This window comes from Dipteris shenzhenensis, chromosome 22, assembly GCF_047967505.1.
Source record: "Dipteris shenzhenensis isolate YYH24624 ecotype China chromosome 22, Dip_SZ_1.0, whole genome shotgun sequence".
In the NCBI taxonomy this organism is placed as follows: domain Eukaryota; kingdom Viridiplantae; phylum Streptophyta; class Polypodiopsida; order Gleicheniales; family Dipteridaceae; genus Dipteris; species Dipteris shenzhenensis.
Window position 1 is genome coordinate 36,397,696 of NC_141617.1, and position 11,545 is coordinate 36,409,240.

Sequence of the window (11,545 nt, forward strand, 5' to 3'; positions counted from 1 at the left end):
TATCTAGTTGATCAAATAGATTTAAGGAATAATTGCAAATTCTGTTTTGGTAGGCTGTCTAGTGTGTATATATGCTCTCTCTCCACTCCTTGATTGGTAGATGATAATAGGCTATTTAGGATTGCTTACAGCCATGGTGACAAAGAAGATGGGAAATGACCGTCACACCCTTCCATCATTCATGCAGTCATGAAGGCAACAAAGCCATCATTGACTCACCCTTCACTAGCCTAGCACGCTTATCAGCTATGAACACATCATCCCGAACACAGACGAGGCCAGTAAGTTTGCATAGAACTAGGAAAATTTGAAAGAAAAAATTACACTCATATGTCCATAGTTAGAAGGTGGCAATTTACATTCAAACAAAACAAGCAATAAGGGCCTATAGGATGAAGGGGCCTCATCCAGTTGTCAAGGAAATTAGGACTGCTTGTCCCTGCTATACACTCATATTCCTGCACTAATTGGCTGTTTTTCCCAAGGATAATAACCAAAATCTAGCCAAGATGTGCAGTTAAATTCCCTAAAGCCTTATAACTCATCCAGCATGAGAGACAGTTCAATTTGGCAAAACAAGTAGTCATACCAAACGCTTATGAGAACTCCGTCATATCAAGTCATGGTAAACTATGCATGGAACGCATGGACAATATGTGGAAGATTCCGTTCTTATATTTTTGCGGAAAGAATTGACTATCCAGACACAACTCATGTAAGAAAATAGGGTCAATGATCATATTGTTTCACACAAGATACCAGGCCAGGTATATAAAAATGCATTTGAGCAAACTATTATTTAAAGACTATACTGACCTTTCTCCCTCACAAGGACCAAACATCACTGCACTTGTTTTGTTTTTTGCCTTTAAACGAAACCAAATTCAATTTGTGTAAGGATCTAGCCATTCAATACTTTACACATATGTGAGAAAAATACAATTATATTTTTTAAGGATAATTATTCTCAAGGCTGGGATCACATATTGGGAAAGGTGTCGTGTAGGAACACAGTATATAGACAACTGATGTATCTTTTCACATCCCAACCCATAATATTATGCATGTCTTGTAGAAGACTCATGGCGCACATAAAAAAGTGAAATTAAATAGGTTAATACAGAAGGCAACCTTCAATGCGAGCAAAAGCACCACCTTTGTCATCTTTACATAGCAACCTACTCTAAACCATTTAAAATATTCAAGTACTCTAAGATACACACAAGCGGGAACACTTGACAAGATTAAAGCAGCCCTTGGGCCTTGCCTCTTTACATAGACTTGAGAGTTCTAACTCATTAAACTATAACAGAAATATGCTTGGCAATGGACGACTCCATGAATCTGCCTCTACAGTCTTGCACTCAAAGCAGTGTCAAATCTCTTGGCCGGTGCTGGAAGGGAGGGTCTCTATTCAGGTTTTAATCATCAAGCACGACCCACAAGGAATTCCAGTGCACAGGAAGCCCTCAATAGATACGAAATTGCATGACTTGGTGTGCCCAGGGAAGGTGCACACCTGACCTGATGGACATAAAACAATAGCTTTGCTGTGTGATACCTGAAGGGACGTTCAATTGATAACAAATGGAAAGTTACATGAAACCATTATCAATATTTTACAAAAGGAACCTTGTTTTATACCACTCTAATGCCCTATGAGCTGCTGCATGTAAATTTGAATCACCCCATATCATGGATACTAGTGACCTTTTCTGTCTCTTGATGGCCTCTGCATCAAGAGTTTTATAAGCTGCACCAATTATGTACATCGCTGGATGAAGCCTGTCACAACATACAGATAAAGCTGAAGAGCTCTCCTGTACACTAATCTGGAGCATGTCTTCCATAGTAGCTCTTATGTCACAAGCCACCATGTTATTCCTACTGATATTTTTTCCACCTTTGCATGTTTAATCCAACCTTTGCATGCTTAGACCAAGCGTTTACTAGAGAGAAAAACAGGAAGAGAAGCACGTATACCTGAATATGGACTGTCACACACATGGAACACTAACAGGCTTCTATGGTTTGGCACAACAATTGCTGTTAGAGATTTACAAAATGCCCTAAGGGGCTCCTCACCTCATAGTAATACCTATCTTATAATTGCAGAAAGCACAGCAAAAATGGGAAGCGTTTTAAAAATGAATTAACCAGTAAACATGATAAGGCTCTGAAAAGATACTTACACCCCACATGGTCTGCCTGCCCAGTTTGTTGACCGACTTGAGGCAGTACGCCAAAGAGTTTCAATATACCAGCCTCCAACATTATGCTTACCACAACGTGGCTCAAAAAGCCAAAACCTGCAGCTATGAAGGTTTAACATCAAGTTGACATGTCCACGTCCCAAATGCAAACCTTTTTGCACTGCAATGCACAGTTGGAAGAACCTACTTGCTTGGTGGAAGGCGTGCACGAGTAGACTTGCATTCGCATAGCATCCGCATATCATTAACCTTAAACCAGTGCATATGCTTTACCTGCATTGGCCACCAGCTGAGTCCCCCACAGTAAAATAGTGAATCGTTTGGTACGAGATTGGAATCTTGCAACAACAACAAAAAAGAGCATCTTTGGCAAGCTTCTACCCTTGAGCTTGGCCATTTAATTTCATACCAAAGGTGTCCTGAATTGCCAAATCATATGAGTCTGTTCGCCACCAGGAGAGTAGACCTTGCACTTGCCTCCAAAATCAATGTTGCGAAGGCCAAGGATCGTTCCCAAAACCGCACCTGGGAAGTCTTTTCGAACATCGGCACATTTGTTGGAGTTCTTATGCCTTAAAACGTCATCAGAACACAGGTAAATGGTGATTTCATCCATTTTGTCAAGTTGTGAAAAGGACCCATTAGTTGACTTCACAGGTGTTCTAGTGGCTCTTGCAACCAAATTCCCAAACAAGTACAGCTCTAAGTCCACAAAAGCCCTTTGATCATAATCATTCGAGAATTCATGATTAGTCTCTACACGTTTCCCATAACCCTGGAGAGTTCTATCAGTACTCCCAAGTGATGTATAAGCACGGGTTGTAAAAGCTGGAGCAGAACTCTGGTTTTTGCTGAGGATAGCTGAATTTCCAGTGACTGGTACATGTTTTGGGATTCCTTCCTGTAAGAGCTCTAATCCACTCGCCTGCCGTACTGCACCAAACAAATTGCGCCCCGACACAAGATGAAGTATATCTACTTCTGCAGTGTCAGCCCTCTCTTCAGCCTCAAAGCAATCAGGAAGTGCATCTATTTCGTCAAGACAGGAACCAAAGTAGGCTCTTTTCAGAGCTGCTCGCAGGTTTTCTGTGATGTCATCTTGTGAGCTCATGCCAACCCCAATCTCCTGTTGGTTCACCATCGCAGTGATCATAACCCTGTACCATCTTAGCCATTCAACAACTTCCATCTTCTCTTGAGTTGCCAGGCCTTGCTTGCATGAATCACTACTCATTTTTCCACAGTAATTTGTCTTTTTCTGTTTTTTATAGATTTCTTGAAGATATGCATCATATTGGGCCCGCTTTTCTGGATTCGATAGAATCTGCAAAGTAAGTGTGTTGAAGTCACAACGATATTTCTCCAAGTCAGCTCAAGACGGCAAAGGCAATATTGACACTAACCTTCTCAGTCATCAAAACTTTAATGCAGAGTTGTATGTTAAATTGCGCTGAATAATAGAAGTGGCTGCCAATTTACAACTGCTCTACTAGCAAAACATGGAACAAGAGAAAAAGAAACAGGGGCAAAGAGCTACAGAAAGAAGAGGAAGGAGAAATCTGGGCTTAAGTACAATGGATCCATCTTGATGTGATCACAGATTCTCAATTTCTATAACCTCCCAGTAAGTACCAAGCTTTGATCTATGAAACGGATTGAAGGGATGACTGCGGCAAATCGATGATACCAGTCAACAAGAAGTTCAAAGCAAAATAGAAGAGTGAGACAAAATAGAAGAGTGAACCCAAGAAGTTCAAAATAGAAGAGTGAGGTTCCTACACGAAGCATGCTAGCAGAGTGGAGGAGTAGGATGAGATAATGTCATAAAGTTATGCTGGGTACGCCTCCCAAAAAAATATTATTACATGAGATCAGTTGAGATTTCGAGCACACTGCACAACCTCCAAACTCCAAGATTCCTTTTTTAAATGTTTGGTTTCCAAGCTTCCCTGAGTCCAACTACAGCATGTGATGACCGGAAATTGTTGGTGTTTTTTGGATCTTTCGGAGAAGATAAACAACACTGAAGACCAGAATTCGATGTACAAATGAACCTTCACTTTGTAATATTATTATTAAAGTGTGGTAGACGAAACAACACATCTTGGTCGCGAAAAGCAGGATCAAAAGGCATTTCGCATCAGGTCAAAGGAGTTGCGAAACAATCAAAACTGCACCGTAGTTGGATTAGGAAACATACCTGATATGCAGACAGTATAACAATGAAGCGGGCTGAACCGGAGGAATGTGTAAGGCCAATCTGCATATCAGGATGCGTCACTTTTGCTAGCTCCCTGAAAGCAGTTCTAATGCTTTCTGCACTGCAGCTAGGTGATACGCCCAACACTTCGTATGCATTTTCACCGCCTTCGACCCGTATATCTGCTGCTGAGCTAAATTTTTTGTGGTGTCCCCTTGCTTGCTTTACAGAGACCAGCACAGAACGTATAAAACAGCCCCAAATCCTCATCTTTCAGAAGTCTATCGAGATGCCAACAAAGAGTAGTAGAGAAACAACTGCCAGTACCCCCTAATGTCGCATTGCATGATTAGTTCACCATGAGAGTAGGAAGCAGAGACGGTCTGTCCTTAACAAATTCGGGTGAGGACTTTGGTCTCTCATTCGAGAAACATGGGTGCGGGTCAGATACGAGTGAACATAAAGCTTGCTTGTTTCTAGCATGGAAACCCAGCACACGCCGCAAGAGTTCAGCTCCTGCGTAAACGCCGTCTGGAATTGCCATGCTTTTCATTTGCAGGGCCAAATTTGAAGCCTATGGGAGGCGACTGCGCAGGCGAAACCTCGGCAATGATGTGCTCTGCATTGCAAGCTCCTAGCCAGTATCTCCGTTTGTGTGAAAATGGCACCGATGTACTCATCGATGGGAATTTTCGGTCTCAATTCCGATGATCTCAAAGGGGAAGGCTGTCATACCTGTTATTGGGACAGAACTTTCTCTTGTGCTTGGCAGCTTCTCCGCACATCGAGCAAGGAATGCACACCAAACGGCTGTCAAAGACTTCCGTTTTATCGAGGTTTGATTTGGGATGCACAAAGGAGCTGGAGGCTGAGGAGGGGTGCTGCAAACTGAAAAAACGATCAGAGCTACAGTTCGCGACGGATTTCAACTCGGAAACATGCAATCGACGGCATTTTCACAGCTTCACAAAGAACCCATCTGGATCCACAGCAGTTTTTTCAGAGCTGCAATTCGCAACGGATTTCAACTCGAAAACATGCAATCGACGGCATTTTCAAAGCTTCACAAAGAACCCATCTTGAATTCACAGCAGGTTTTCAGAGCTGCAATTCGCAACGGATTTCAACTCGAAAACATGCAATCAACGGCATTTTCACAGCTTCACAAAGAACCCATCTTGAATCCAGAGCATTTGCAATCTTGAATCCACAGAATTTGCACTTGGCAAACATTTCACGATCTCAAACGAAAGTCTCCATATTTAGAATCACTCTGGGTGGAGAATGAATCTGGGGTATCATAGATACTACCTTATTCACACACACACACTTTTTTTTTTTTGGTGAAACCAGTAACTATAAAATTAACATGAAATCAATGTACATGACATTAGACTCCAAAAGAGAGCCTAATGGAAAAACTCAAAAACAGGGGAAAACACTTCAAGGCTAGTAGCATCCAAGTCCCTCGCAGCATAACTGTACACACACACACACACACACACACACACACACGAGTCTTCACACACATGGCTGGCACACATGGCATTGGGCACGCTCCCATGAAAACCATATCTTGGCCAAGAATATTCCGGTGATCGAGATTGTCCCCGCACTCTGCGCAATCTCTAGTGACCGCAGTCGCCCCCGGAATCTATCGTAGAAATTGTGTGTAACAACAAGGGTCAATTTCGATGGCATCCAATTGATTCCAGTGATCAAGTTTGTCCGCGAAATCTGCTCATCGTAAAGAATGATGTCAACATCGCCGAATGGGTGCACATGGTTATTTTCTATGGGTTACAATCGCATCTTCTAGATCTCGGGGACCAACTCGATCATTGGAATCAAGCAGATTCCTCGCCAGGGTATGGTGTTAAGCGGATTCCAGGGATAACCTTGACCACCCAAATCAAGTAGATTCCATCGTGGGGGCAACCTCAAGCAAGCCCTATTGAACAATCATCTTCCACCACAATGCTGAATTATTTTTGGAGAACACAAGTCCAATACTACAAACTGCAAAAACCAATGTGAAAAGATAGAGGCCCATATCTTCAAGTGCTAAACAGGATATGTGTAGGCACTCAGACAGATGAAGACCTTCACGAATCACTACTTGAACAAAAACTATCTTCACAACCCACCAGAAAAGCACACTATTCCTCACCTATTCTATACAAACGCTCTAAAGCACAGGCACAACGATATGTGTACACCTCGCTAGACACCAATCCGCATGTCCTTAAAGTGCACGACTGCAAAGCACAAAACAGTCATCATCCTAGACAACCCAAAAAACATAGGCGGCCTACACAAAGAACTTCACCTAAATGTAAGGATGATCGTTGAGATCTATTATGGGAATCTTGGTATCGCCGATGGTCTAGTCAACGGTGCAGATGGAATATTCAAAGGGGTGGATGTAGACAACAAGCCAGCCATCGCTTGGGTGGAGTTCACTGACAACAAAACAGGCATGGATGCATGCAGATTTCAAGTACCTCTACAATAACACCATACCAGCATCATGGACTCCAATACTATGGATTACAAGTGAATTCCAAATAGGAAAAACCATCTCAACATCGTTTCCAAGAACCAATTCCTTATACAACCTGTAGGCTGCAGCCACAAGGAGAATACATCGTTCCCAAGGCCTTTCTATGGACTCTCTATCATATGATTTATCTAATGTTGAAGGCCCACAGCCTCACTTACATTGCTCTATCCCACATACGTGACCCAAGGAACCTATACATCCTCAACAAAATAGAACAAAAACACATCAAGGTGGACCTAGTAGTCATAAATGAAATATATCGCGACTAAGAGCCAAATCTACCTAGACTTTCGACCAACTCCAACTGATAAGTTCACCAAAGGGCCCCTTTCATTGCAAAGCCTTAACACAAGATAAGTCCCAGGTCACTATGAAGACTTGTTGGCAACCGACAACATGCTGCAACAATCCTTTGTCTGCAAGAAACACATGAGTGCATGACAAAACATATTACTAGATTTTGAAAGCATTTCGGTTAAACTATGTGCTGGAATCACAACACACTTAAAAAAAGGCATGCACCTGGTCCAACACGAGAGAACATGCAACAATGACACTCAGTGCCTTTTAACAATATTCACGGGCACATAATCAACACACATATCAATAGTTAACGTTTGCAAACTACCATGAACAAGCACAACAAATCTCATTCATACATTGGAATGGGTCTTCCGAAACCTTCCTACACTAGAACGTTGTCGAGGACTTCAACACCGATTACAACACAACTTCTGCCCCAACAACATCTCTCCAACAAGTCATGACCAAAAAGAAATTAAAGCAAGTAATCAATCTGCCCACAACAATCCATGGAGCAACCATCAACCACATTTGGACCAACAACAACACCGAGAAAATCAGAGCTGGGATGAAGTTCATTTACTGCTCCGACCATTCCCTAGTATACACTCGCATCCACAACACCTAGGTTGCAAGTTATATTCAACACAACTTCTAACTACCTTAAAGGGGTCCCAATGAGTAAAATTCATCTAGTTAGATACATTGGCCTCCAACTAGGTAATCAATGATGTGGAATACATGTATCTAACTAAATCCAGGCAGGGAGCTATATCAAGAAACAAGATAGCATTGTATAGTGAAGATAACAATTCGCATTCAGCACATAGCACTTTGCAAAAGTGAGCTTCAAAATCTTTTGAAATTGAATATTGAAAATGAGAGTAGTTGAAAGTATTTTTCATTATGCACATTACACTTTGCATTTAGAATAAACCACACATTTGTGTGGGGGGAGAGTTGGCATGCTTACTCTCCAAAAATTATAAGACCAAGGAACGTGCCCTTCCTTTCATAACACTTTGCATTCAGCACGTAGCACTTACATTCATATTATATGCACATCACAGAACAATTTGCATTTTGCACATAGCACTTTGCATGTAGCATAACCCACACATTCGTGCAAGGGGAGAGTAGTAGCTTGAGGACATGAAATAAATTGAGAGCATATCGTTTGTCTTTGGTATTGCATCTTGAAGGTAACCATAGTTCTGATCAAAGGGATGTTGATGCAATAGTCAACTTGGTGATAAGAAATGGATCCATCCATTTAGGTCCCATACAACCGCTTTAATATGGAGGTTTTCTAAAGGGCTTGTTGTATTGACGACACAGAAGGAAACTACAAGATTTTGATTGCATATTCTGGATCTCCACATGGAGCAATTGATAGAGAAGAACATGCATTGCAACAGCTAATTAGCAAATGCTTCGAGGTTTATGATTTTCCTTGAAGGCTATTCTTTTTAAGGATTACTCAAGGTAGTTAATCAATGTCATGTGCAAGCATGTTTGAGTTTTAAGGTGTTGGGAGTAAAGATCTTATTAGAATTCACACTTTCTTGGTACTTTTGCATAGTTCACTCTTGAGCTATCCTTCTTATAGCAAATGCTTGAATCTATGTGAATTGTCTCAAGGATTGCACTTCATTCGACTTTTAACTTCATCTTTGTCGGAAAAGATCATCTTCTTCCATGTCATTTTGATTTTCACCCATCTCATGACGATAATATAGAATCATCATTGTGTCCAAGGCTCTACATTTAACTGCCTAGCCAAGCCCACATCACACACGCACTTGTGCATCTGTGCATTCTTCCCTTCACTCCATTGATTTATGGAGCACTAGAGGCTTTCCAACAACTTCAACACAAGAAGTCTTGAGTTGCAAAAGTATATTTTGGAGATATCTAGGCTTGGAGAACAAATGAGCCTACCTATTGCCCTCCATCGATTGCATGCCTATCCTAGCATGGTGGCTAATCAATAGGAGAGCGAAGAGGTCATCTCATTGCAAGCAATTAAAAGTAATTGAAGTCCAATTGTAAGTCTTTTTATCTTGCTCCATGATTTTGGATTCTAAGTCTTGTTTTCCAGAATCATTCTGAATCTAACAATCATTCCAAACACACCACTGGACCATCCATAGAATCACAAACAATGGATTCTCTTTCACCTTGAGTTTGCCGATGGGGTGTAGAATTGAGAGGTTTTAATCCCTATATTCTACCTTGTACATAAAGGTGTCTCCTATTAATATATGATAGATAAATGGGAGTAGGCACCTCAAGTATTGTTGCCTTTAGCTACACAATCCCAAAACCAATTTCCTTACATTGTTTTCTCTTCAACACCATCCATGATTCCTACAAAATGCCAATGTAAGGAAGGGTCCATGTGACCCAAAAAAGCCCAATTTATTAAGATTTTTTTAGTAGGTAGCATAGTGGGAAAAAATGAAAAGCTAAGCTCTCATTCAGCCATGTGCTACGCTCCTTTTTAATAAGTCGCTCAATAAAATAAGCAAAACAAGGCCTTGATCTATGTACACCCTACCTTTGCCACTTTCGTCTTCTTTTTCTCTTCACTGATTTCCTTGTTCGTATGTCAGGTGAGGCTCACATACTTGCTCCTCAAACAGTCTGGATCATAAGTGGGTGCAATAGTGGGATGAAGGTGGAGGCTTGGAACATAGAAGTTTGGTTATTAAGACATGCAGTTCTTTTACCTTTGGGTTCCTAGCTTGTTCTAGGGTCTGTTGATGTTCATTGACAAGTCTATACTTCAAAGTTTGAGTTATGTTGCTTTACTATTTCACAAGGTTTCTCTAAGGTTTGCCCTCTCAACTTGCTTCTTGATGCATGGCTATCATGCGTATTGTCAATGCATTTCCACAATACTAATTCCATCATACAAACTTGCAAACTTATGTTCCCATGTTCAAATTTGGAACTATTGCGTATGATCCGTGGCTACATCTCTTAGATTTGCATCTACTAAGTTAATTTTCATTCATTCCATCAACTTCATGCACTATCATTAGGTGTGTATCTTAATTGCTCTTCCAGTGGTGATTCCTCATTAGTCTAAGCTATTCAAAGCTGTAGGTACAATTGATTATCCTTACAAGAATATTAATGAGTCGATATTCAATTCCATTATCGATTCAATGTCACTTTCAAAAATAGCCATTCAATGTAAATGAAGGCACATTATAGAGAAATATAGACAATTCCACTATTTTGAAAAGTAATGTTCAAGCTTCTTTCTCTTCAAAACATGAAAATAGTGTGATTTTCTTTGTATATTACATAGCTCATACCAGACATGGTGTGTCACACTTTCATTGTTGTCAACCATTACAATGTATATGCTCTCAATCTAGTAGCTTATTATGCTCCTCTCTTGATCATTCCTACTTGATTAAGATGTATCATTTTTTAGCTTGCCTTATAGTTGTAAATATTTATAATACTATAGCGCAATGTATTTCTTGCTCATTCATTTTTCTTATGTTTTAAACTTTTTCTCAAGGCTACATTGTTCCTTGGTTTTTAGCTCTGTGGCTTTTCATGTATCATGGAGTGCCTAGTGTTCTTTTATTATGATTCTACCTTCATGTCTCATAAAGTCCTTGGTGTATTTTTGTTGTGATTGTAGCTTCATGCAATACTCACCTTTCTAGACACAAGAAGAGGTCATTATGAAGGTGATGTTGCTACTTTAAGACAAAGGGAGAGGTCATTATTAAGGGGACTACACCACAAGCACAATGATTGAGAAAATCACTTGTGGCAACAATTAATAGGGTGACCCCTTATTGTGTATGCATGAGCATGGTACCAAAGGATTGGGATAAGAATTGCTCTCTATGAATGAGATCATAAATACAACAAAGCCTTAATGTGAATGAGTAGGAGCACTAGGATTCTCATAGCAATAGGATGTGTATGTGGAGTAGTATCAAAGAAACCAAAAGATGGCAAGAAATTCTCTTTTGATTAGTTGTTCAACATGGCAACAAAAACAAAAGGCCCAAATGGTGATGTAAAAGTGTCAAAAGATGGTCTGATATTCGTAATTATAGTTTGTAAGTACTATTTAAACATCCTCTTGTCTATAAATGGCAAATTAAAAAATACTAATGAACCTACTATGTTATGTGTTGTATAGAGTGACCACCTCCGTGGTGTGTGGGTTGTTCTCAAAAGATTGAGTGACCACCTCGAGGTAGTTTGTGGGTTGTTCTCAAAGAATTAATG

General features: G+C 40.5%; 1 protein-coding gene across 2 annotated transcripts; it reads right to left on the reverse strand.

The window, feature by feature from the left end:
- Positions 1-1,152: 1,152 nt before the first annotated feature.
- Positions 1,153-5,704, reverse strand: LOC147888053 (Chaperone DnaJ-domain superfamily protein). 2 transcript variants are annotated; one of them, XM_087393619.1, is made up of 5 exons: positions 3,617-3,687; positions 2,623-3,537; positions 2,401-2,486; positions 2,193-2,309; positions 1,153-1,785 (listed from the first exon to the last, which is right to left on the reverse strand). In XM_087393619.1, exons 1-5 carry the CDS (start codon positions 3,626-3,628, stop codon positions 1,620-1,622), a joined length of 1,296 nt encoding a protein of 431 aa, XP_087249745.1. In that variant the 5' UTR covers positions 3,629-3,687; the 3' UTR covers positions 1,153-1,619. The 2 variants fall into 2 exon arrangements, with proteins under 2 accessions (XP_087249745.1, XP_087249744.1); XM_087393618.1 differs by lacking the exon at positions 3,617-3,687 and adding an exon at positions 4,414-5,704 and having other exon boundaries at positions 1,158-1,785.
- Between the last annotated feature and the right edge of the window lie 5,841 nt (positions 5,705-11,545).